General features: G+C 51.5%; 2 protein-coding genes across 4 annotated transcripts in view; one reads left to right on the top strand and one right to left on the bottom strand.

Moving 5' to 3' along the window:
- The window catches only part of Tpcn1 (two pore segment channel 1), a 35,100-nt gene extending 24,012 nt beyond the window's left edge, over nucleotides 1-11,088 (bottom strand). The window contains exon 1 of the mRNA XM_090320146.1: nucleotides 10,848-11,088. Coding sequence (XP_090176272.1) covers nucleotides 10,848-10,959 — 112 coding nt within the window. The 5' untranslated portion in view covers nucleotides 10,960-11,088. The remainder of the gene's footprint in view (nucleotides 1-10,847) is intronic.
- Nucleotides 11,089-14,865: 3,777 nt separating this feature from the next.
- Nucleotides 14,866-25,202, top strand: Drc10 (dynein regulatory complex subunit 10). Of its 3 annotated transcripts, none has more exons than XM_090320139.1 (5): nucleotides 15,217-15,444; nucleotides 20,011-20,808; nucleotides 22,137-22,370; nucleotides 23,877-23,948; nucleotides 24,231-25,202. In XM_090320139.1, the coding sequence occupies exons 2-5, from the start codon at nucleotides 20,083-20,085 to the stop codon at nucleotides 24,510-24,512; spliced, it is 1,314 nt and encodes a 437-aa protein (XP_090176265.1). In that variant the 5' UTR covers nucleotides 15,217-15,444; nucleotides 20,011-20,082; the 3' UTR covers nucleotides 24,513-25,202. The 3 variants fall into 3 exon arrangements, with proteins under 3 accessions (XP_090176267.1, XP_090176265.1, XP_090176266.1); XM_090320140.1 differs by lacking the exon at nucleotides 15,217-15,444 and adding an exon at nucleotides 15,459-15,801; XM_090320141.1 differs by lacking the exon at nucleotides 22,137-22,370 and having other exon boundaries at nucleotides 14,866-15,444.
- Nucleotides 25,203-25,572: the final 370 nt, after the last annotated feature.

The raw sequence follows: 25,572 nt of genomic DNA, 5'->3' as shown, positions 1-25,572 counted from the left end.
AACCCCAGCTTTCCATTCGCTGGAGCACAGCGTGTAGCAGCGTCCTGGTGCTGCAGGATAAATAGAAGCAGTTTCCATATGCCGGCAATAAAGCCGTACCAAAGAGGAACGGGAGGAGGGAGAGTGGGGGTGGGAGCGGGCACCAAGGCCACCCAGCAGGCACAGGGTCAGCAAAGGCTGGAAAGCCACCGCAGGCATGATCCCAGCTAGAGAGGGGTGGGTCTGGATGTAGGGTGCGTGGGTAACCCCTCGGCGCAAGGAGCAACAAGGCAGAACGCAGAGCACCGGGCAGCCTCAAATGGAGGAGCTGACCCCATCTCTCTTCTCCCTCGTGTCGATCTCGCTCTCTCCACACATTCTTAAACGCATAACACACACACACACACACACACACACACACACACACACACACACACACACACGCATCCTCCGTCGCAGAAATGCAATGCAGCCCGGGCCCCCACCCCACGTTTACCCCACCGTGCCCCCTCTCCTCCCAGCGTTTGTGATCTTACTCCCCAAAGCTTCCGTTTCTTCACCCATCAACCAGGGCTGGCGCCAGCTGTGCTCCGGGCCTCACAGGAACAAATGTGAATACCGACCAAGCACGAAGCCCTCCGGAAACGGTGCCCAGCAGAATGACAACGAGCCATCGCCCGACCGTGTGCCAGTTGTCACAGAGAGCCGTGCTCCATGGGAAAATAAGGCAGCCATGCTCATGAGCTTGGCAGGCACAGAGGCGGCGTGGTGCGCCCAGGCCCCCAGATGAAAGGGCATAGCTGCCGTGCCTAGAAAAAACAGGAGGCATGCTCCCTCCCTGGGCATCATCTTCTTTCCAGTAATTGGCTGCGAGATGGCGTGGAAGGTAGGCCCACATACCGATGCATGTCAGAGAAGGCTCCAAACACAGCAAAGATGCCGACCTCCAGAAAGGCAAGAGCTGTGGGCACAGAGCCAACCCAGATGAATGGCTGGCAAGAGCCCAAAACCTACCCTGCTAACGGCTTATTTGTGCCCCAGGAGGAAAGGGAGGCATGGCAGGGTGGGCACGATGGGTCATGCACTATTCTAGAAGGAACCCTGGCTGACGGGCAGCCAGGACGCAGCCCTGCGCCACCTGAAGAGGTCTTAAGGGACAGGGGAAGGGCCTGAGAGTCGAGAGCAAAGATAATGCCTGGGGAAAACAGGGTGGCATGGCAGAGAGAAGCACGGGCATGACACAAACCAATGCCAAGGGCTGTGGTGCCACACAAGGTAGCCACCAAAAAACAGCCACTCAAGATGTCTCTGTCATGTAACCCTCATAGCAGGTCATCTACAGTTCAACATGTGGCTTAACTTGATTATTTAGTCAACCTCTACTGTGCTGTTCTCCTAAGCCCCCGTCCCCAACCTACCCCAGAGTCTGCTGGGGTCCCCGGGAGTTCCAGGGAAGGCAGGACATGACAGGACCCACCTAAGAATACACCATCCGCCTCCCAGCTGCAGGCTGTGCCACTGCCACTATACAGAGGCCTGCAGGGCCTCTGCTCGCACACACTCAAGTATTGACTGGGCACTGATCACGGGCAGAGTGCTTGGGACACGGAGGCTCTGTGGGTGTGCTGGTGCACTCTGAGGCCCCATGTGAGCCTCAGAGGACGACCTGGCTTGGGACTCTGCCTGCGCAAAGGCTGCTGCCTGAAGGTCCACTCTAGTCCCTACTGAGAGGCCACCACGATCGTAGGCCACAGGGGCCAGCTGGATTCAGCTTCCATGAACACTGGCCACAGCCCAGCAGCTGGGCCTGCTCCTGCTCCAGATAAAACTGTGCTGAGAGCCAGGTGGTTGCCGGGCACCAGCACGCTGGGTAAAGTGACAGGTGAGAGGGTGTTTCCACCCTGCAGAACGCTCGAAGAGGGAGGACCTCAGGAAAGCTCAGTGGCCAGGCACTGGACTGAGTCCTTTCTTCCTTTTCTGTCCAATAGGAAAGGAAGCCCAAAAAAGACACTATGAAAAAAAAAACAAACCCACAACAGAGACTGGGTATGGCGTGGTGGCACACACCTGTAAACTTGGCATTCCTGAGCTAGAGGCAGGAGGACCTGGAGTTCCAGGCCAGGGTGGGCAACATAAAGAGATTCTGTCACAAGCTAAACAATAATCAACAAAAATAATAGAACAGTAAAGCCCAAGAAAAACACAACAGAGACCATGAAGTGGTTCCAGAGATTGAGCAGGCCGTGGAATGCTTGACTTTAATTCTCTCTGAAGTACATGGGGGGAAGAGACAACAAGAGAGCTGACAGCTGTGGGTCACTATGAGAGGCAGGAAACAGGAAGCAGTTCATATTCCCCGAGAGGAAGTGAGAAGTTTCCTCTGAATAAGAGAGAGAATGACAAAAGTACTCCAGGGAGAGAGAGGCTAGGAAGAGGGCAAAGCCACTGTTACGCTGATACAGTTATTTATAGTTTCCATTCATGGAGATGAGACTACGATGTGAACACTACCAAAACCCCTACGTAAAAACATTCAAGACCAGGTGCGGGTGGTTCACGCCTGTAATCCTAGCACTCAGGAGGCTGAGATCTGAGGACTGTGGTTCAAATCCAGCCTGGGCACGGAAGTCCATGAGACTCTTATCTCCAATTAACGACCAGAAAACTCGGAAATGGCATTGTGGCTCAAGTGGTGGAGCACTAACCTTGAGCTGATGAGCTCAGGGCCAACACCCAGGGCCAGAGTTCAAGCTCCATGACCAATAAACAAACAAACAACAGTCAGTCTCAGACTGAAGAAATTCTTGTCCCCATTTTACAGATGACAAAACCCAGGTTCAGGAAAAAACCAACTTGGCACTTTGCTCCATGCTGCAACGCCCTTCCTCGCACGACTCACGAGCAGCTGGGAGTTTGGCCTAGTGGTGGAGTGCTTGCCTAGCATGCACAAACACCCAGGTTCAATTCCTCGGTACCACATACATAGAAAAAGCTAGAAATGGGGCTGTGACTCAAAGTGGTAGAGCTCTAGACTTGAGAAAGCCCAAGGATAGCACTCAGGCCTTGAGTTCACACCCTAGGATTGAAAAAAAAAAATTCACGAGCATCAGTGGATCTCCCCACTCCCCAACACATTCAGTTGCTAAAGCCCAGGAATTCTCCCCAACTGCCCTGCTCAGGTATCTTAGCCCCTCTACCTGCTGGGACAGGGCCTGACTTCCAAGAGGAAATAGAGAAAAAGGGAAAGAAAAAGCAATATGCAATAATATGCAATAGGAGGAAATGGGCCAACTGGCCTGGAGGCCTGATGGACTTTGGTTCTAATAAAACCTGGGCTCTGGTGAGCCTGGCAGACTGGCTCCAGCCTGTGTATAATCGCTGTGACTGCAAGTGCCGAGGCGGGCCAGCCAAGTGTAATAGCCGAGCCGCAAGAAGAGGAGACCCACGAGAGTCAGAGAGAGAAGACATCATGCCTGCCGACAATCACCCTTCGAGTGCCAGCCAATGCATTCGGCAGCCTGGAGCATCTCCAAGCCATTAGCCAACACCGTGCCCAGTTGCTCTGCCTGAACTGATTTCCAGCAAGAGCTACGGAATAAGAAAATAACATGATGCGAACCCATGAGCTACTGAAAAGACAGATTATAAAAGGAGAGATGGCAGAGTGTAAATGGCTGTGGCGGTGGGGAGCTCGGATGTGAGGGGCAGTGGGGGGCTAAGCACCCCAGACTGGCACAGCAATGACAGGGCTGGAAGCTGAGCTTTTACGTCCGGCAAGCAGGCAGCTCCCGGGGTGGCAGGGCACTGCCCTGCATGGGCTATTTCTGGGCTGATCACATGTGCAGGGATCTTGTTGTTACCCCAGATGGCTCCCAGGGCTTGCTAAGCTGTGACATACACAGTCACCCGGGACACTGGGCGTTTCTGGTGACTCACATCTCACAGAGATGGCCTTTCATGTCTATTATTAAATGCCCAGTGGACATGTGCAAAAGTACTACTGTACAGAACAACAGTCTAGCAGCTAATACCCGAAGATTAGACTAGGCTGTCACTCTGTCTTCCTGGCCATCCCTGACTCCAGGAAAAAAAAAAAAAAAACACAAAACCAGATCCACACGCTCCTGACTCTGGCTAGTATTCATACTACGAAAGCATTCTTTGACAACTCAGCCCTCTGGCCTCTATTTTAAAAGACCTAATTCACAAAATTCCATTTTCTGACAACCTTTAGGAATCTATCATAAGGCAAAGCAAGGAGCTGGAGTGTGAGTGGCCCTGGTATGTGGAGAACCGGGAACGGGGGAGTGGGCATGAGTGGTCACGATGCTTGTGGTAAGGGAAGGTGGAGGAGAACAGGATTCAGCTCTGTGGCGGAAGAGCACCAAAGCAGGATTGCTACTAGCCAGAGGCGGCCTCCCGGGGTGGTCAGTAGAAAGTGATTGGAGCCAGGCCCTGATGCCTGTCATCCTAGCTACACAGGAGGTTGAGCTCTGAGGAAACCATGCCAGGCAGGAAAGACCACAGACTCTTATCTCCAATTAACTAGCAAAAAGCTGGAAGTAGAGATGTGGTAGAGTGCCAGCCTTGATCAAAAGAAACCCAGGGGCAGTGTCCAAGCCATGAGTTCCAGCCCCACGACCGGCACACACACAACACATGAGATAGTAAACACACACACACAACACATGAGATAGTAAACTTAATAACAGCCTGGTAAGTGTGAGGCTGAGTCACACCCTAGTGCATGCAAACCAAAGCCACTGCAAGTCAGCCTCGCTCCACTCTCCTGCTCCTATAGCTAAAACTACATGGAGGGTGAGATCTTTTTAAAATGTATAATCCAAGTATCCAAACTATACACCAAGAGGCCCCTCCCTAGTCAGAGAAGGGCAACTAGAACTGACTTCGTTGAGGGCTGAGACAAAGTACCATGGCTGCTTGGCAAAGAGCAGAGGACTCTTGGCCACTCAGCTAAGCAGATGGGCGACATCCCAGCCACCGAGGTCAGGTTGGAGACTCTGGGGGTGGGGTGGATGCACAGGGCAAAGCAGGACTTCATCTGCTGGACAGAGCAGAGGGAGCCAGGCTCTCAAATCGGGAGGCCAGCCTAGATTTGGACTTCTGACCCAGGGGTTGGGCACAGTGGGATTAAGGAGCAGAGGAGGGGATGACTGTGCTCAGGCAAGCACCAACACCCTGTATCCCTCTGCAAGGGCCCCTAGAGGTATCCCCCACACCTACGATGGGAGAGCCAGAGACAGCTCTGGGAGTCCAGAAGCAGCCAGATGAGCAGGGCCAGGACACACCCAGGACTGGTCAGAAGCCAGTTCCAGAGAGCAAGACGATAGCAAGGCCTCGGCTTCCTCTCCAGTCACCTCCCATCTTGAAGGGAAAAGGGGCCCCTCCGTATTCAGGGGAGTGCTGGCCAGAGCTTGCTAACCTCAGAAACCATGCTGTAGGAAGCAGCTAGGCCATACAAACCTTCAGCAGCTCCCCTGCCCACTCAACGAGCAGAATGCCTGCCTAAACCGAGTCTGTCTGCTCTGACTCTAAGAATGGTTGGCCTGGTAAAGAAGGGGCCCAGCCTGGTAAAAGCTAGACACTGTGCTAATTGTTAGGGACATGCTGTCTTGCTTACGAGTGAAGAAAGCAAAGGTTACAGAGTTCTGCCACCTACCCTGAGGACTGGCAGTCTACCAACTCAGCTGCTCCGACCTCAGGGCGCTTGCTTTTACCCACAGCCCAATCTAATCTGCCCCCTAAATCTGCCCCAACCCTGTCTCTGACCTCTCCCAGTCCCCTACAGCTGCTCCAACCTCTGGCCACATGTCCCCTTCTGCTTGGGACATCTGATCCCTGGATGTCATTCGCTCTCTGGTTCCCCATCACCGTGGGACTACCAGATTCCCTCCAGAGACCCGGCAGGCCTGCAGAATGTGGAGAGTTGGGGGGCTGTCCGTGCTGAGACCACACACTGTGCCTAGGTGGGTAATTATACCCCCTCGAAAACTACCATGCTCCAGGGTCTACCTCACCCGCCCCCACCCCCCTCTGAAGGCAGCAGAATGAATTTACAGATACCAGTTGCTGAGTGATGAGGATGCCCTATGTAAAGTACTTCAGGATTCTTCACCACTCAGCAGAGGTGGAGGCCAGGAGAGAGGGTGACTGGGGTTCACCCCACCCCTGCCTCTAGTCAAGCCCTGCCCCTTTCCAGGCCCCGCCCACCTGCCCCACCACCAGCCAGACTGGAAATTCTCCACTGTAGCACACAGTGGATGAGAAGGTGCTGATTTAAAAAAGAAGGAAATGGGGCCAGGAGTTTGGCCTAGTGGTAGTGATTGCCTAGCATGCACTAAAACATGGGTTCGACTCCTCAGTACCACATATACAGAAAAAAAAAAACAGACATGGTGCTGTCGCTCTCTAGCCTTGAGAAAGTCCAAGGCAGTAATCAGGCTCTGAGTACAAGCCCTTGGACTGGTGCAGAAAAAAAGGAGGAGGAGGAAAAGGGCAGAATGTGGTAGCTGGGAACTGCAATCCTATAGCTATCAGGAGATGATGATAGGAAGGATCAGAGTCTGAAGCCAGTTGGGCCAAGCTATCAAAATGCCATCTCAACTAATGCATGCTGGGCATGGTGGTATATATCCGCCTGTGCAGGAAGCAGAGGCACTGAGGGATGCCACCACAAACATTCCAACACAGTAGCCCTGTTTCCAGCCATCATCATAATAGTGTCTCTGACGAGCCTGCTGGTAACCAAGGAATTGTAAGAGATTCTAGTAAGTCCTGGCAGCAATCGGACTGGGAGCCATATCCTCATCTGATTATCATCCTGCAGGGAGGAGGCTGGGCTGAGGCCAGGAGAAGCGAAGGTCTACTCTCGGTTAGAACTGACTCGAGCCCTCATGTTCAGCGGCTCCGACACCCAGGGTAGCATCATCAATAGGAGCTCCTCAAGTTCTTCAGGCAGCCTCGGGGTGCCTGGTTAAACTCGGGTCAGACTTCTGTGATGGGGAGTCCTTGGCTAACAGCCTGGCTGATCCTGGCCAGCTCCGCCTGGCCACCCAGACGGAGCCCGCTGCCATCCTGCCATGCTACATGAAGACTGAAAAAGGAGACAGGGACAGTGGCTGTGCGCACAGCAGACACCACAACTCACCCTAGGCCACTCTCAGCGGGATGCCGGGCATTGAGAGGAGGAGGGGAGCTGTGCTCTGCCTCCATAGTCCTGGCCCTATACAGACTGTCACCTGGAGTGGTCCCCAGTGCCCTCCTCCAAGCTCAGCCACCTCCCACATGTCCAATCTTTTCCTGCTCTACAAAATGCACATGGAGATCCGATTACCCACAGAAAACCCTTGTGGGGACCCCTGGTGTCCCGGTGTGACCTGGACAGTTGCCTGGCGTGTCCTGAGGAGGTGAGAGCATCGCCAACCCATCCCATCCAATGCCAGCCCACCACTGATTTCCAGGTTTTGAACACCTCTGCTCCCACCCATCACTTTCATGAACCTGACACCCTGTGGCATGACTCACTCATTGGCATTCCGGCAGCCATTCTTACAGCCAGAGATGCTTGAGTTTTGGATAAAATCCATCCTTAGTCATATATGTCGAGGAATCTAGACCTTCCAGTTTCCTAGAGGGACAAGGCCATGGCCTGGAGATACAGCGACAGGTGGCATAGCCTGGATTCTGGAGATGTGCCTCTGAAGGAATGTTACGAGTGGTATGGGGCAAAATGTGTACCCTCAACATGTCTAATCCTGGAGACAGGGTCTTTAAATGAGTGATCAGGTGAAAGGTCCAATTAATGGATCCTATCCCATGAGGACTGGTGTCAGACCAAGCTAAGGAACATAGCCAGAAGGTGGCCATCTACAAGCCAAGGAGAGAGGCTTCTGAAGAATGCCCACTAGTGACCTTGACCTCAGACTAGTAACATTCTGAACTGGACATCACGTTCTGCTGCTGCAGCCCCACAGCCCACTGGCCTGTGGCCCATGGTTATGGCAGCCAGAGAACACCGAGACAGAGCAAGCTAAGAAAGAAGCAGGGCGGGCCTGCCAGTTGCTATATTCCCAGGGACCCAGGGGTCATCTGACTCGCCCCCCACATGTTCTTGATGGCTCAAGGCCACGTCACCACCAACTCACTGTCTCTGTCCAAATTCTGCTAACCACTTAGTGCCCTGAGGACACACAGCAGCCATGGGCTGGGGTCCATGGTGTTAGTTCCCAGGTCTACGAGCTCTATCCAGAGACATGGGATTCTTTCATGTGCCAGCATTGGGGCTTGAACTCAGGGCCTGGGCACTGTTCCTTGGCTTTTTCACTCAAGACTAGTGCTCTACCACTTGAGCCACAGTTCTACTTCAGTCTTTTTGGTGGTTAACTGGAGATAAAGAGTCTCCCCTGCCCAGGATAGCTTCGAACTGTGATCCTCAGATCTGAGCCTCCTGAGTAACTAAGATTACAGATGTGAGCCACCAGCACCTGCGTGGGATTCTAAGCACAGGTTTGGGAGCAGAGGAAGAAGGTGATATCACCCCTTTCTGATCAGCACCTTCAGGCAGCCAGTCCCATGAGCCTAGGCCCCAGAAATGCAGCTGAGTTTATTTCAACCTTATTGAGTAGCAGCAAGACACCACAAGCACGGAGATGTAAGACACAAAGATGAATGGACCTGGGGGCCCAGCAGGACAGTTAAACTGGTAATTACTACTTGGGAAGTTTCTGGGATGGCGCCACCCACAGGATTGGAGACAGAAGAGGAGGTGAGCAAATAGGAACTGACTTTATAGCGAGGCAGAGTGGGGCACAATGCCCAGGGGTTAGGAGAGCTGGGATAGTAGGCCAGCTAGGCAGGAAGCAGGACCGGTCAGACAAGATGGTGGGGAACTTGGGGTGGCTGGCCAGAGCTTGATCTGCATCCTTAGGGGTGGGACAGGGGAATGACTAGGCTGGATTGGTGGTGTTGGTATTTGCTTTTTGATTTTTCAAAACAGGGTCTTTCCATGTGGCACAGAATGGCCTGCAGCTCCAGACCCTCCTGCCTCCGCCTCCCGGGAGCGAGGCCTCCAGGAGGGAGGACTGGTATGTATTTGTTTCAGACTATCTGTCCAGACAGCAGACAGAAGAAGGTCAGCGCTAAAGCTGTCGATAAAACGTGCAGGTGCCCAGCCGGGTTTCCCAGCCAGGCTTGGTAGATAAGCAAGAACCCACTGGTCCTCGGAGATTGTAGCAAAATGACCCCTTACAAGCATGAGGGAGGAAACTGAGGCACTGTAAAGAAAGCCCAGTCCTTGGTGCCGAGGAGTGCATGCCTTTGGTCTTAAGGAGTGAGCCAGTGGCCACGACCTCCCTTCTTCCCTCTCTCCTCCCTGCACATGGAGGCCTCACCTCTGAGGTGGTGCTGTACTGCTTTCCCTCAACTCCCTCGTCCCATCCATGGTGGAGTGAGAGGGATAAGCACGGTGTGACCCTGAGCAAGCCACACAATCTCTAGCCTCTGGGGCTGTCTCTCCCTCTGTAAACCAAGGATAATAACAAAACTCTGTTTTGAGTTTATACAATGTGATATATAAATGGTCCCCAGGCTGCAAAGCAAAATAAAATAGATACAAATCAAAAAAAGTAACAAGTGCTAAGAACTTACACCCATATTTATTAACAGCTTGTGAAGAAAGAGGGAGGAAGAAAAGGAGAGGGAGAAGAAAAAAAAAAGGGAGAAGGAAGGGAGAAAAAAACCTGGAAGCCAGACAGGCCTGATTTCCAATCTGTGCACAACCACTTGCCGGCTGTGTGGCCTTGGGAGAGTTACTTAACCTCTCTGACCCACAGTTTCTCCCTCAGAATAGGAACGATATTGCCTCCCATTCAAGGTGATCTTAGGAAGGAAATAAGGAACTCAGAGCCTCTGCTTTCTCAGCACTGAGGCTTAAGGAAAAGTCTGGCTCATGTTCTGATTGGCCTGGACCCCACACAGAGCTGCTGCCCTAGGCAAACAGAGCCTCTGTCTGTGGGGAGCCAGGCCCCGCACAGCCTCATCCCCAAGAGGGAATGCTGCTCTGTGAAGAGAACTCTGGACAAAGGAGACAGTGGAGCCAGGCTCCCTCCCTGTTCCAGTGTCTGCCCTTGAGAGTGGACAGGCAGCTCCTTGGGCACTGGCCAAGGAGCCTGGGTAGACGTCTTAGGACCCTCAGAATGGGCTAGTTATTTTAAGCCTCTTCAAAGCCCACAGCCTAAGCAAATGGCTTCGGGATAAGGCTCAGGAAGGGTTTTAAGAGCATGCCTTCTGCCAGAAACACACTTAAAACGGAACACATTTGCAGCTCACCATCTCTCATGGGTTGGCTTTGTGCTGGGCCTTGGTTCCCAGGAAGACAAAGCAAAGCCTCAAACCCTCAAATCAATGCGCAGGAAAAACACTTGCGCCTGGCTTGGCCTGGCAGGGCTGGGCAGGGTACTGCTTCCCTGCCAGCAGCTTCACACTGGGAGGGAAGATGGAGGCTGGGGGACAGGGGGAGAGGGCGAGGGGTTGGAGGGAGGAATTTTTTTTTTTTTAACAAGAAATACAACAAGGAAGCCAGCCAAGAAACAGGTCTGCCAGAGCCCCTCCACCAAGCATCCTCAAAAAGGCCCAGGTGCTTTAGGTAAGAAGAGGCAGGAGGGCTCCAGGGTGGGTAGGGCAACCCCACACACATAATGAGGCTGGGGTATGGCATGGCACTAGAAGCCCACGGTCTCCTAGCAACAGGTCCTGAGTCACAGCTCAGGGTCGGATGACGGAGTCCTGGCTGCTCCTAGAGGAGCGAAGCCCATCTCACCTCCCACTCTCTCAACTACACACCCACTTACTTGTGCTTGGCAGTTCCTCTGGGCCCAGGCCATTGGAGGGAGCCAGGGGGGCACCGCCACCCTCATCCAAGGTCAGGATGAGGGGCACGTCATCATCCAGACTCGCAGCCATGTCCTCTCCACCCGCGCTCAGGAGGCGTCGTCCAGGGTTTGAAACAATCGCTGGCGTGAGCTCCCTTTCACAGCCACTGGCCCAGAGGTGCTGTTCACGACTGTCTCCATCAGTAGCATCTTCTAGGGTTAGGGGAGTCAGGAAGGAAACAGAAAGAAGAAAAAGAAAGGATTATATGAAAATACGACTGTGACGGATGGCGACGTTCTGCAATTAGGTAGTGGTGAATTACACATGCCCTTCTAGACGGCTGGGCTCACTGCCTGTGAATCACCACTGAATTCCAAAGAGTTATGACCGTTCATGGGCACTAAAATATAAGAACAGTACTGAGAGTAGGGGTGCATGCCTATAAATCCGGAGTTGGAGGCTAACCTGAGTTGCATAGTGAGTCCCTGTCTAAACATAAAGAAAGGGGACATTTTCCAAAGAAATACAGAGGAGGGTAAGTTGAACAGCAGTGACTTCCCCTGTAATTCTGGCTACTCAAGAGCCTGAGATCTGAGGATCTCAGATCCAAACCAGCTAGGGAAGATAAACCTAAGATACTCTATCTCCAATAAACCAGCAAAAAAGATGGAATTAGGACTGTGGCTCAAGTGGTAGAGCACCAGCTCTGAACAGAAGACAGTACAAAGCCCAGAGTTTCAAGCCCCATACTTTCTCACTTTCTCTCTCTCTCTTACACACACACACACAGGAAATAAAAAGCAATAAGAAGAAATTCTGAAAAGGGTAATTGTATCTAGAAAATGAGATGTAGATGAACATTCTTCCTCTACCTTCTTTACACTGATCTGTGTATGAATCTTGTATTGTGTTGTTGGTTTTTTTTTTTTTGGCCAGTCCTGGGGCTTGAACTCAGGGCCTGAGCACTGTCCTTGGGCTTTCTCAAGGTTAGCACTCTACCACCTGAGCCACCTTTGGCCTTTTTTATGTATGTGGTACCAAGGAATCAAACCTAGGTCTTTGTGCATGCTAGGAAAGCACTCTACCACTAGGCCAAACTCGTAGCCCCAATCTTGTATCAATTTTAAAGATTAAAAGGGTATCAATGGTGCATCTTCTATCTGGTGAATGTAATGTAACCATTCTATTAATTACAATAAAAACTACATGAAAAAAATACAAGAGCTGGGAGTTTGGCCTAGTGGTAGAGTGCTTGCCTTAGCATGCACAAAGGTCCAGATTCAATTCCTTGGTACCACATACATAAAAAAGGCCAAAGATGGTTCAAGCAGTAGAGTTCTATCCTTGAGAAAGCCCAAGGACAGTGCTCAGGCCCTGAGCTCAAGCCCAGGACTGGCAAAAAAAAAAAAAAAAAAATACAGTCATTAATTGTAAGTCAGGCACCAGTGACTTGTACCTATAATCCTAGCTACTCAAGAGGGCTGAGATCTGAGGATCACAGTTCAAAGTCTGGGTAAGAAAGTCCCTGACTCTTATCTCTATCAAAATAATTAAATAAATAAAAATAAAAAAGCTCAAGTAGGGCTGGGAGTTTGGTTTAGTGGTAGAGTGCTTGCCTAGCATGCACAAAGACCCGGGTTTGACTCCTCGGTACCACATACATAGAAAAAAGCCGGAAGTGGTGCTGTGGCTCAAGTGGTAGAGCTCTAGCCTTGAGAAAGTCCAAGGACAGTGCAGGCCCTGAGCTCAAGCTCAAATAGAGCTTTGGCTCAATAAAGTGGTAGAGTCCTAGCCTTGAGCACAAAAATCTCAGGGAGAGTACCCACGACCTGAGTTCAAGCCCAAGAACTGGCACCTAAAACAACAAGAGACCTAATAGACCTATCAGGCAAGTTTGCTTACTCTTTATCCCACTGTTATGGAAAGGGAAACTTTTAGGCACAGAGATATTGAATAACCTGACTGAGGACTCACAGCTAGAAAATGAAGCTTTTGTATTATGCACTTTGACTTCTCAACCACTATAGAAGGATCCTTATAAATCCCCAGGTATAGTTTAAAACAAAAACAAAAAAATCAGTAAAAAGTTAAACCACCAGGCCACTTAAGCCAAAGTTTAGGAGGTCACTCTCCTTCCTCTCCTCCTCTACCTCCTATTTAGCCAAACTAAATAGTTCCAAAAAGGAGGGAGCTAGTTAGTACTCAACATTCTCTCCTACTCATAGGGGCTGGAAAAGGAAGGAAAAGGGACAAGACTCTTTTCTTCTTTTTTCTTTTCAGAAGTGCCTATCCTTGGCTCACAGTTGTTAAAAGAATACTCAGCACAGGCCAGTTACAATTTTTTACATTTGCATTCTAGTTTCTGGTTAGGTCACAACTCAGCACATCTGTCTAAAGACCTTTGGAACTTGAAAACTGCAGCTGCTTCTGTCCTCAAGCAGTGGCCTCTGGCTTGAACCCACTCTGCCTTCAAAATGACTACAGGAGGGTAACTATGCAATTTACTTCCTTTCTTGAATCCTCTGATGTGACCAGAGGGAGGGAGGGAGGGAGGGGGAAGCACTTTTTAAAAGCAAAGCAGATGTGAATACTATTCTGCAGGCTGCTAAAAAGTCTGTAGCTCTCTGCCTAGCAAACTTCCTGTAATTTTTTTTCACAATTTCCTCCCGATTTTGGGATTTATTTTGCTTTTAAATTTCACTGGGAGAAGGGCAGAAGAAATGCCGGATGAGCTAAAACTATTTGACGGCCTTAAGATATCGGCTTTTCTTTGTTTTGTTTTGCTTTTTTCTGGATTAACCTTTTCTTCATGGCTTATTGTTTTAGTGAGGATGTTTTGAAACATATGCAAAAGTAGACAGGCTATACAAACAAAGCTCCTTATATCCATTATGGGGCCCTGATCAACTCATATTTAAGGCAAGAGACCCTATTAATCCGCTCAGCTCATTAAAAATGGATTTCTAAATCTTGTTAGCAATCATGACAGCTTTTATGTTTTAACTGTTTAACCTCTCACTTCTTTCAGGCACCTATTGTTTTGGTTCAGTGACTCATCACTGGAATGACTTTGGTCCCAACAGGCTTTCACAGGGAGGAGACTTTCTGGTTGTCACAACTGGACAGTGTCACTAGGAAGTAGCAGCCCAAGACATCACTACACATGCAACCCACACACAAGAACTACGTAGCTTCAAGTGTCCACGGCCCTGTGCTTGACAGAACTTACTTTGGCCACTTTCTCCACCTCCTAGATAAGGACAAGGAGGCCCAGGATGGTTATAAACACCGGAGAAGCCGGGCTGCCCAAAGTTCAACAAAAACCAGGTCCTTCATCAAACCCCTCATTTGAATTTCTGTTCTGGAGTTTGTGGGTGTGCGTGTGTGAGAGAGAAGACGGACAGACAGACGGACGGACAGACAGATGGACAGACAGACGGACAGACGGACGGACGGACGGACGGACGGACAGACAGACAGGCACAGAGGCAGCGTCTGGCCCTCATTCCAGACCCCCCCGTCCCCCTCCGGCAGCCCGAGGGCCTGGACGGACTTGGCCCACGGCAGATGGACGCGCACGCGTCCCCTGGGTCGCCCAAGGTCCTCCGCCTGCGCGGATCATTTTGTCCGGGACGGGGACCGGACAAGGTGACGCGGAGCGGGGCGGCGTCCGCGTGCCGGGCGCTCCCTCGGCGGGGGCTCCCGGGGCCGCGGCAGCCCCGCCCGCGGCCGGGCCCGGCGGGGTCCGCGGAGGACGCGGCGGGGGCGGAGGGTCCGGGGCGCTGGCTCCGCTCCACGTGCGGGGCGCCCACGTTGGGGGCGAGCGGGGGAAGGGGCCGGGCGGAGGCCGCGGCGGCGACTCCCCTCCGCCGCCCCGGGGCCCGCCCGGCCCGCCGCCCACCCCGGCGCCCTCTGACCCCCGACCCCTGCCCTCTCCCTCGGGCCAAGCCCCAGCTCCCTTCGGATTCTTACACGCGACGCCCCGGAAACCCGGACCGCACACCAGGGTCCGCACCGCGAAGCCCAGACCGCCGGCGCCGCACCAAAACCCGGAGCTCTTGCAACTACCACAGCTGCCACCACTTCAGCCGCGGCCACCACGGCAGCTGCGCCAGCCCTCAGCCGCCGCCGGCCGTCCCCTCCACCCCACCGGCACCGCCCCATTTTCCCTTCGCTACCGCCTATTGGGCGCCTGGGCTGCCCTGTTGAACTCTGATTGGTCAAGCCTCCCGTCCTTTCCCCATTCTCGCCCACTCGAAATGCAGGACTCATTGCCCGCCTCCCTGGGCGGGGGCGGGACCAAGAAGCTCCACCCCTCCTTTCCCTCCCTCCCCACTTCCCCGCCTCATTCGTTCAGCCCCACCCTCAGAAAGCCCTGAGCCTTTCAATTGGTGAAACGTGAATGAGACCGTGATCCTGATTGGTCAACTCTGAGGAGGTGGTACCAAAAGAGCGGAACGAGAAAGTGAGTGGCGGAACGGAAAGTCAATCAACCACTGAGTGCCGCCTTCCGGATTTGGCGGGTAACTTAGCAACGCGGAGACCACAGAAGCAAGTGTGGGCTGAGAAACTTGCGTGAGTAACCAGGTGAAAAGGGGTGAGGCTGAGGGAAATGTGGGTGGGCAGCCAGCACCCCGACTCTGTCCCCGTCTGGCATCCTGCTGGGGCCCTGCCCGATGCCTGTCCTGCCGTGGCCCGCTGCTGCATCCCCCAGCGGGCATGGTGCCCCTCCTGTATGGAGCAGGCACCTGACTGCGCCTTACTCTGAATAGCAAACTCGTGTCTCGTATTATTGTTATTAATTAAAATTGTGCCTGTGCTGGGATTTGAGCTCAGGACCTGGGTGCTGCCCCTTGAATCTTTGTACACAAGGACGATGCTGTACCGCTTGATCCACAGCTCCATGTCTAGCCTTTTGGTGGTTCATTGAAGGTAAGAGGCTCCACAGCCTTTCCTGCTCTGACTGGCTTTGAACTGCAATCCTCACATCTCAGCCTTCTTAGATGCTAGGATTATAGGCTGAGCCACCCAGCCATCATCATCATGATAATTTATATTACTAGGGTTTGGACTCAGGGCTGGTAACGCTATAACCTCACTTGACTTATTCACTGTGTCCCCCCCGCCAACACACGCCATGACTTGTATGTTTTAGTTTGTTTTTCAGGTAGAGACCACTGGTGCCCAGCATAAATATCCTTTTTTTTTTTTTTTGACAGTCCTGGGGCTTGAACTCAGAGCCTAGGCATTGTCCCTGAGCTTCTTTTGTTCAAGGCTAGCACTCTACCACTCAAGCCACAGCACCATTCTGCCTTTTTCTGTGTATGTGGTACTGAGGAATCAAACCCAGGGCTTCATGCATGCTAGGGCAAGCTCTCTGTTACTAAGCCACATCCCCGAGCCCCCACATTCTTTTTATTTATAGATTTTCTTTTTAGTGTTTGAACTTGTACTTGCTAAAGAGGCACTCTACCACTGAGCCATACTGCTAGGCTGTGTGTGTGTGCCCTGACTATTCAAATTAGAGTGACTTCTTGCTCAGGAACTGTGATTCGGCTATTCCTATCCAAGTGGTAATAACAGGTGCTCATCCCAACACCACGCTTCTTCTATTGACATAGTCTCATGGAATTTTCTACCCTTGCCGGCCTAAAACTGGAATCTTCCTCTACTCACTGACCTCTCTCCAGTTGGACCACTCACCAAAACAGAGCCTGTTTTACTCTTGTCATGCATTTTTTAGTGTATATTAATTGTTCCAAAGGGTTTCCCCATGGTATTTCACACATGCATGTATTATACTTTAATCAAATGACTCTTCTTTAGTGCTGTCTTTTTTTTCCTGATCCCACACCTATTGCTAAACAGCTTTCAGCCAAATTTCTTACATCTTAATCATACATGAGTGCCATTATTTTTTTTTAACTCGGGACCTTGTGCTCTCCCTTAGATTTTTGACTCAGGACTGGTGCTCTAACTCTTGATCCGCAGCTTAACATTCAGCCTTTTACTGGTTAATTGGAAATAATTTTCATGGGCTTTCTTACCCAAGCTAACTTCAAACCATGATCCTCAGATCTGAGCCTCCTGGATAGCTAGGATTACAGGCATGAGCTGCCAGTATCCAGCCACTCTTTTTTTTAATTCCCTTCCACCTCCCCACATATCTGGGCATTGGGGGTCTTCTCCTTTTTCTTTTTAATCTCTCTTCAAGGAGAAAAAATTATATTTCATTTAGCTCATCTTTTTTTTTCATTCAAAATGTTCCGAGAGCAAAAGTAATAAAATATCCAAAGACCTATTTGAATGAAGCAGAGGCATAATTTGCATGATAAAGATATATTTCCATTTATAAAGTTCATCAGCAGAATTAATGACAAATAAAGGAAGATTCAATTAAACTTCACCATCTATTAACAGTCTTGCCTGGCTCTCGAGGGCAGGAGTTTTAACAGGAGAGGCTGAAGTTGGAAATGAATTAAATATTAAGGTTGGTGGCATTCAAAAGGACAAGAGGCGATCGTATTAGAATTCAAGGAAAGGACAGTGTGATTTTGGTTAGTGTGGTCAAATGCCTTCTCTCCTCCCCCCGCCCCCCCACAGTCTTAGTCACTCCCCCACCCAAACACTTTTATATCTTCAGGCAAATGAGCTGACAGGAACTGATAGGCGTCATCATAATCAAAGAAAACAAGTTTGCCCTTTAAAGCAAAAAGAGGTAATTTGGCTGAAAGCAAATTGGAAGCATTTTCTACAGGGTTACATTTCCAGCCGCTATCTGGGAAGGATTCTGGCATTTTGATTTATGCCCGAGAGCTTTGGGGGACAACAGGGAAAAGCTCATCCATTAAATACTTCGTTTCACATTCATTCCCACGGCCTGGGGGGGCAAAGATCCTTCCTCCTCAGAGAGGCTGGGAAGCTCCTCGGCAGTCCAGCAAACTTCATTGTCAGGAAAAGCCTCCAAGGAACTTGGTCATCGATGGGGGAGCAGGAATTAGAAGTGGTTGAAAGCAACATCAAATAATGCCCTTCTTAGTCCATCCCCAGATCCCCCAAGAGGAGCTGATTTGGGGATCCTCTTGCCTCATCAAGGAACTCCCCTTAGCACCTGGCCCTACTTGTCTTTTCTTCCTTGTTCTTATTCCCTTCCCATTCTCACCATTTATTCTTGGTGATTTCAAAGAGTGTTTATTCCCTCCAGGGCCTCTGATGGTATGTTTGTTGTGACTTGCCTGTGGGGTTTACACAGCTACACTTCTTCTATGGCAAGCAACGGAAACAGACTGAGGGTGAGCCAATCCCAGAGACTCTTACTTCCCATTAACCAACTAAAAGCTGGAAGTTGAGGTGTAGCTCAAGTGGTAGAGTACCAGCCTTGAGCAGAAAAAAACACAGTGCTCTAGAGGCACTTTTTTTTTTTTTTGCCAATCGTGAGACTTGAACTCAGGGCCTGAGCACTGTCCTTGGGCTTTCTCAAGGCTAGAGCTCTACCACTTGAGCCACAGCACCACTTCTGGGGTTTTCTGAGGAATCGAACCCAGGACCCAGTGCATGCTACGCAAGCACTCTACCACTAAGCCACATTCCCAACACAATTTTTTTTTTTTTTTTTTTGCCAGTCCTGGGCTTGAGCTCAGGGCCTGAGCACTGTCCTTGGACTTTCTCAAGGCTAGAGCTCTACCACTTGAGCCTCAGCACCACTTCCAGCTTTTTTCTATGTATGTGGTACCGAGGAATTGAACCCCGGTCTTCGTGCATGCTAGGCAAGCACTCTACCACTAGGCCACACTCCCAGCCCATCAACACAATTTTTTTAAAAAAAGGCTTCTGCATGTAGTTTGTTTTGGCAGGTGTGCAGAAAATCCTTAGACAAGTTTTGTTTTGATTTGTTGTTTTGTAATGATCGTAGATTTATAGAAATATTTGCAAGAACAGCAGAGTCCCTATAGTCCCTTCATACAGCGCCCCCTAATGTTAGCTTTGTGTATAAACACGCTCTTGTCGGACTAAGAAACTGGCCAAGAACCACTCCTAGCTACTCAACAGGCTGAGATCTGAGGATTGAGGATTGAAGCCAGCCCAGATAGGAAGGCCTGTGAGACTCCTATCTCCAGCAAATCACCAGAAAGAAGCTGGAAGTCCAGAGGGGCTCAAGTGATGGAGTGCTAGCTTTGAGCACAAACTTTCAGAGACAGCACCCGGGCTCTGAGTTCAAGCCCTAGTGCCAGCACACACACACACACACACACACAGTTGGTGACAATGTGCTGTGCTATTGGCTGGCTCTTTGCTCCCTTATTTGCTGCGTGTGGGATTTCTGCTCCCTGCAGGTGCCTGTCCCAGGGACCCTATCTGGTGGTTTCCTGATGGGCCTGGCCAGCAGGTGGCATGGATGGTAGTATGAAGAGAGAGAGGAAGGAGAAGCCCCAGTTTTCCAGGCCTCTACTTGGTCAGCTCTTCTAGCTGTGGCCCTTGACTTGTCTGGGAGCTAATCGTTGCAGTTTAAGCTCCACCTTGACCCCAGGCTTCAGCTTACCAATTCCTCCTTGACTGTGGCATTAACAAATGTTAGATGGCTTCTCCTTCTCAGAGTTGCCTCTCCTCTACTTTCCCTGCCTCCCTCCCTTCCTTTCTTCCTTCTTTCCTTCCTTCCTTCCTTCCTTTTCCTTTTTCTTTTTATCTTGTCCATCCTGGGGCTTGAAATCAGGGCCTGGGCACTGTCCCTGAGCTCTTTTGATCAAGGGCCATGCTCTACCACTTGAGCCACAGCTCCACTTCTGGTTTCTTATTGATTCACTGGAGATAAGAGTCTCACTGATTTTCCTGCCTGGGCTGGCTTCAAACTGCGATCCTCAGATCTCGGCCTCCTGAGTAGGTAGAATTACAGGTGGCATCTGGTTCTCCTCCACTTTTCTATCAGTGTTCAGGTTCCTAGATGTGGCATGCGACCATTGCCTGACACAGGCAACCCAGCCTTTTCTCCACCCCTTGTCCTCCTAGCCTGGGACCCCAGACACTGCCACAGAGCTGAAGCCCACTTTTGCAGAGAGATCTTTCCCTATGACCGGGCTGCTTGGCTGCCCTACCCACGGCGATGCCATCACATCTCTTATTAAAGAGCCATTGCTTCCTTTGCAGAGTTGCCAGAGACAGTAAGAGCCCAAGACCCAGCCAGTCGGCCACCGCCTCGTGAAGCAGGCCACCGGCGAGATGGCCCTGAACGTCATCGGTGTAACCCCACTCTACGAGGGCTTGGACATCAACAGACTCCGGCTAAAGACAGAGGGGCCTCTGAAGCCTGCTCACCCTCTGGAGCCCTTGGCCCCATCCAAGACCAAGCTCACTACCATCGAGACTAAGCGGATCATGTCGGTGTTGGACGAGGCCATCTATAAGGTAGAGCTGGTCACGTTGCTGACCTACGTGCAGGAACATCCCGAGGTCCTGGAGGTCCTGCCGCCCGAGGCCACAGCCCTCGTGAAGGAGCACCTGGAGTTCTGCGAGATCCTTCTGCAAACCGTCCACCTCCTGCAGGAGAGAGAGGGGCAGCTGGAGGAGGCAGAGCCGGGGGGCCAGCAGAATGTGTGGAACCAGGACGCTCGCACCATGGAGGTGTACAAGGCCAGCATTCCAGTGCTCATGCAGCAGGTCCAGGAAACCACCAAAAACATCCTGAGATGCCTGCTGGGTGAACCCCAGTCCGCCAAGCTCCTGCAGGTGCAGGCGCACGGCAGAAGCGCAGAGGCCCAGTGTTTCCTCCAAAGCCTGGTGGAGCTACGAGGCTTCATCTTCGAGAAGCTTCTCACCAGCCCCATGGAGGTGAAGGAGAAGGCCCAGTTCATGTACGACCTCACCCGGCGGAACAACCGGAACCAAGAGCTCATCGATTCTCTGGAAAACGAATTGGCCGAGAGAATGAAGAACAGAGATACAGAGGTATGCTCTCCAGCCTGGCTCACACTCACTGAGCGGGTTTTGAGCACTTAGGGGGCAGGTTTTGGAAGGATTACATGCTGCTGGACTCACAGAGATTACACTACAGAAGCCAGGTGCTAACGAACCTAGTTGGCTGGGGGAGATAGCTCACGCCTAATCTAGCCTGTATGGGAAGCAGAGGTTGGAAGATCTGGGTCCAACAGAGGCCTGAGAAAAAGTAAGAGACTATCTGGAAAGTAAGCTAAAGCAAAAAGGGCCAAACCTGTACCTGCCTACCAGGCACAAGGTCCCATGTCCAAAGCCCAGTACCACCGTAAACAAAGGAAATGACAGTAGGACCCCTCACCTGAGCCAGGTGCGGTGGCTCAGGTCTGTAGTCCTAGCTACTCAGGAAGCTGAGATCTGAGAATCATGGCTTGAAGCCAACCTAGGCAGGAAAGTCTAAGAGACCCTTATTTCTAATCAGCCACTAAAAATCCAGAGGTGGAGCCATGGCTCCGCCGTTAGAGCACTGGCCTTGAGGAAAAACCTGAGCCTTTCCAAGTTCAAATCCCAGTGCTGGTACATGCATGCACCTACACACACACACACACACACACACACACACACACACACACTCAGTCCCTGACGTGGTCATAGCCAGGTTTTGGATACATCCTGTATGTTATGCTTGTTAACATTTCTCTCTGCTGTGACAGACACAGGAAATAACACTGGCTTAGCCAGAGTAGACTCGGGTTTCTCCGTCACAGAAAGGCTGGGCTGTTGTCTTGGCTGTTTTATAAGTTGACTGGGGTGTGGCTTCTTCTGCCTGCCCACTCCACTGGCCCTCACACAGGGCTGACCATGGCCAGTATGGCCGCGCCAGCTTTTGGCCATTCACCCTGGAAAGGGCAGTGCCCAGGCCCAGGACTGGCAAAAACCTCCCATGCTATAATCACCAGCACTTATGTCTGTAATCTTAGCTGCTCAGGATGCTCAAGTCTGAGAGTCACACTTCAAAGCCAGCCTGGGAAAAGAAGTCTGTGAGACTCTTATCTCTAATTAACTACCAGAAAAATAAGAAGTGGCTCTGTGGCTCTTGGGTGAAAAGAGCTCAGGGACAGTGTCCGTGCTGACCAAGAAAAAAAAAATCTCATGCTGCCACAGGCTCGAGTGTGTGTGTGTGTGTGTGTGTACATGCACGAGCGCACACACATGTTGGTCCTGGGTGCTAGCGCTTTACCACTGCCCATCCTCAGATCCCAGCCTCCTGAGTAGCTAGAATGACAGGAACAGCCACAGGCGCCCAGTTGGGTATCAACGGCGCTGTCTTCCCTCCGGTCTAGGTGGAAAAGGAGAACTTTGTGATCCAGGAACTGAAGAACCACCTGCACCAGGTGCTCAGGTTCTCGGAGAACTCGCTGCTGCGCACGAAGCAGGATGCGGAGAAGCAGCAGAAGATAGACTTCCGGGCCGGGCAGGCCCGGCTGGCCAAGATCCAACAGGAGGTCCTGATGCTGCGGTCCCAGTTCCACAACCTGACCATGGAGAACTGGGAGGCAGAGCAGGCGCTGAGGAAGGTGGTGTGGGGGCAGAGGACCCAAACAGGGCCAGACAGGAGGGGCAGCACCCAGGCCCAAGTCTAGGGTTGGAGGGCTGAGGGGCCCTGATACCTCCAGCCTTGAGGCATGCCATATTTTGACTATGAACAGTGATGGCATGACTTTGACAGGAATTGAGTGAAACCCGGGACAATCGGGGCTCAATGAACTCTCTTCTTTGACTTTTTCATCATCAGGCCCCGGCCTGCTCAGCTCCCGATCTCTGTTCCCACTAAAAACAGCTTTTGGTTTTTGCTAGTCCTATGGTTTGAACTCAGGGTCCAGGCCCTGTCCCTGGGGCTGTCTATGCTCAAGGCTAGAGCTCTGCCACTCAAGCCACTTCTGGCTTTTTCTGTGTGTGTGTGTGTGTGTGTGTGTGTGTGTGTGTGTGTGTGTGTTTCAAAGGAATTGAACTCAGGGCTTTGTGCTTGCTAGGCAAGCACTGTACCACTAGGCCAAACTCCTGGTCCATGGATAGCTTTTCTTATTTACCATGTTTTAAGCATCATGACTGTGTGTGTGTGTGTGTGTGTGTGTTTTCTCAAGGCTCATTCTCTACCACTTGAGCCACATCTCCACTGCCAACTTTTTTCTGGTTAACTGGAGATAAGAATCTCATGGACTCTTTTTTTTTTTTTTTTTTTTTTGCCAGTCCTGGGCTTGATCTCAGGGCCTGAGCACTGTCCCTGGATTTTCTCAAGGCTAGAGCTCTACCACTTGAGCCACAGCACCACTTCTGGCTTTTTGCCATGTATGTGGTCCCGAGGAATCGAACCCGGGTCTTTGTGCATGCTAGGCAAGCACTCTACCACTAGGCCAAACTCCCGGCCCTCGTGGACTCTTTTTTTGTCAGGTTGGCTTTGAGCCATGATCCTCAGATCTCAGCCTCCGAGTAGCTAGGATTACAGATGTGAGCCACTGGCATCCTGTGGCTTTATGAGCTCAGCAGCCTCCCTCGCCCTCACAGGGAAGTGTATTCCCGTTAAGTCTTTCCTGGGGACCACTCCCCACATATTGTGGTTAAATGGTGTGCCACAAGTTCACACCTACCCCAGTATCTTCGCCTACAACGTTCTGGAACCAAACCGAAGATTCTGCATGTTGGCTGGGAAGATGGCCTAGTTGGTAGAGTGCATGCACGAAGACCCGGGTTCGATTCCTCGGTACCACATACATAGAAAAAAGCTGGAAGTGGTGCTGAGGCTCAAGTGGTAGAGCTCTAGCCTTGAGAAAGCCCAAGGACAGTGCACAGGCTCTGAGGTCAAGCCCAGGACTGGCAAAAAAAACCAAAAAAACTAGAAAATAAACCAACATGGTTGTATGCCTGCCTCTCAATCCCCTCACCTGTAAAGTGGGAACTGAGATGCTCCCTGGGGTGGGGGCAGCAGAGGCCGGCAAGCACCTGCCATGAGGCCCACCCATATATAGCACCCCTTTAGACAACCACTCTGTTGTTTTTTTTTCCTTTAACTTTTTTTTTTTTAGAAAAAATACAAAGTAGAGACAGAAATCGAGAACTGGATCCAGAAATTTGATTCTGAGATGAGTGAGAAACAGGTATTAGTCTTATTCCTTTCTGGTGCTTTCCCCAGTCATGGAGAACTGGCAGGGAGGTCTAAGCACCCACACAGACCCCTGGGACCCCAAGCCCCTGCTGTAAGGGTCAGCCTGGAGCAGAGGCCAGGGACTGCTCTGGTCTCTACCTAGTGTCCACATCTGGTGTCCTGTCCGCACAGCTGGGAATCTGGATGGAGGAGTGGGTCCTCAATGCTTGAGAGCCTTGGCCAGCTTGTTCCCAGGCCCTGGCACAAGCCCTGACCCCTCCCCGCCTCCCCGCAGGAGGAGATCGAGGAGCTGGACATCATCCACAAGGAGGAGAAGCAGCAGCTGTCGGAGCTGCAGCAGCGGTACGACGTGCTGGTGGAGGAGTTCTCCCAGATCCGGGCAGAGCGCGAGATCACCACCAAGAAGAGGATGGAGGCGGAGAAGGAGATGCTGCGGATGGTGAGGGCCGCCACCGTCATCCAGGCCGTGTGGAAGGGCTACCTGGTGCGCTCCATGCTCAAGTCCAAGAAGCGGGGCAAGGGCAAGGGCAAAGGCAAGGGCAAAGGCAAGAAGTGAGCCTCACTCAGCCCCAGTCTCCACAGCCCGCCTCCCAGACGCCAGCCCCGCCCCCCCCCCCCACCACCAATCTAGCACCAGTCAACCGTGGACATTTTGCCCTGTTTGGAATTTGAAGCCCATTTTAAAACTGTACCCCTACAAATAGAATTTTCTGAAGGACGGAGGCTATGTGCCTGCTTCCTGTGGGGTACACAAAAGGTACAATCCACACCTAGGTGTCAGTAAAAATAAGACCCTGCTCATAGTCCCTCCGTCCTGGCCCGGCCCCTGCCAGACAGGCCCCACCCCCATCACAGTGGGTGTGCTCCCAGCTGGCCCTGGCCACAGCTTCCCACAGTCCCCACAGCATGGCACGAGCTCACAGGCCAGCAGCTGGGGTTGGTGCCCAAGTAACTGAACTGGGTTTCTTCATAATTCACTAGCATTTACCAATTGTGAGCTGTCACACAGAGAAACCTGACTGCCTTTTCTTGGAAGATCTCATTACTCAGACATCCCAGGCCTGTGTCTTCGTTTACGTGTGTGTGTGTGTGTGTGTGTGTGTGTGTGTGTGTGTGTGCCAATACTGGGGTTTGAACTCTCAGGGTCTTGTGCTCTTGCTTAGCCTTTTCACTCATAGCCAGTGCTGTACCCTTTGAGCCACAGCTCTTTTGGTGGTTACTTGATGGAATTAGAATCTCAGACTTTCCTTTCCCTCGCTGGCTCTTATCTTCGGATCTCAGCCTCCTGAAGAGCTGGGGTGACGGGTATGAGCCTCCAGTGCCTGGTTGATGTGGCGCTGTGAGGCTTCAACTCTGGGCCTGGGCACTGTCCCTGAATTTTCAGCTCAAGTCTAACACTCTATCACTTTAGCCACAGCACCATTTCTGGCTTTCTGGTGGTTCATTAGGGATAAGAATCTCATGAACTTTCTTTCCCAGGTTGGCTTTGAACTGCGATCCTCAGATCTCAGCCTCCTGAGTAGCTAGGATTACAGGTGTGAGTCACTGCACCCAGCTCTGATGTGGCTTTTCTAATGAACTCCCTGGTATGCTCTGGGAGAGTAGAGCAGAGGAGA

This window comes from Megascapheus bottae, chromosome 28 (assembly GCF_031878675.1).
Source record: "Megascapheus bottae isolate mThoBot1 chromosome 28, mThoBot2.hap1, whole genome shotgun sequence".
Classification (NCBI taxonomy): Eukaryota; Metazoa; Chordata; class Mammalia; order Rodentia; family Geomyidae; genus Megascapheus; species Megascapheus bottae.
The sequence above is the reverse complement of the archived record's forward strand: the minus strand, read 5'-3'. Positions and strand labels throughout refer to the sequence as shown.

Excerpts from the sequence above, each read along its gene's own strand:
- Drc10 (XM_090320139.1), top strand. The coding sequence starts at position 20,083 with ATGGCCCTGAACGTCATCGGTGTAACCCCACTCTACGAGGGCTTGGAC. Across the intron at positions 20,809-22,136 it reads TGAAGAACAGAGATACAGAG|GTGGAAAAGGAGAACTTTGT; the intron begins GTATGCTCTCCA and ends CCTCCGGTCTAG. Across the intron at positions 23,949-24,230 it reads CTGAGATGAGTGAGAAACAG|GAGGAGATCGAGGAGCTGGA; the intron begins GTATTAGTCTTA and ends GCCTCCCCGCAG.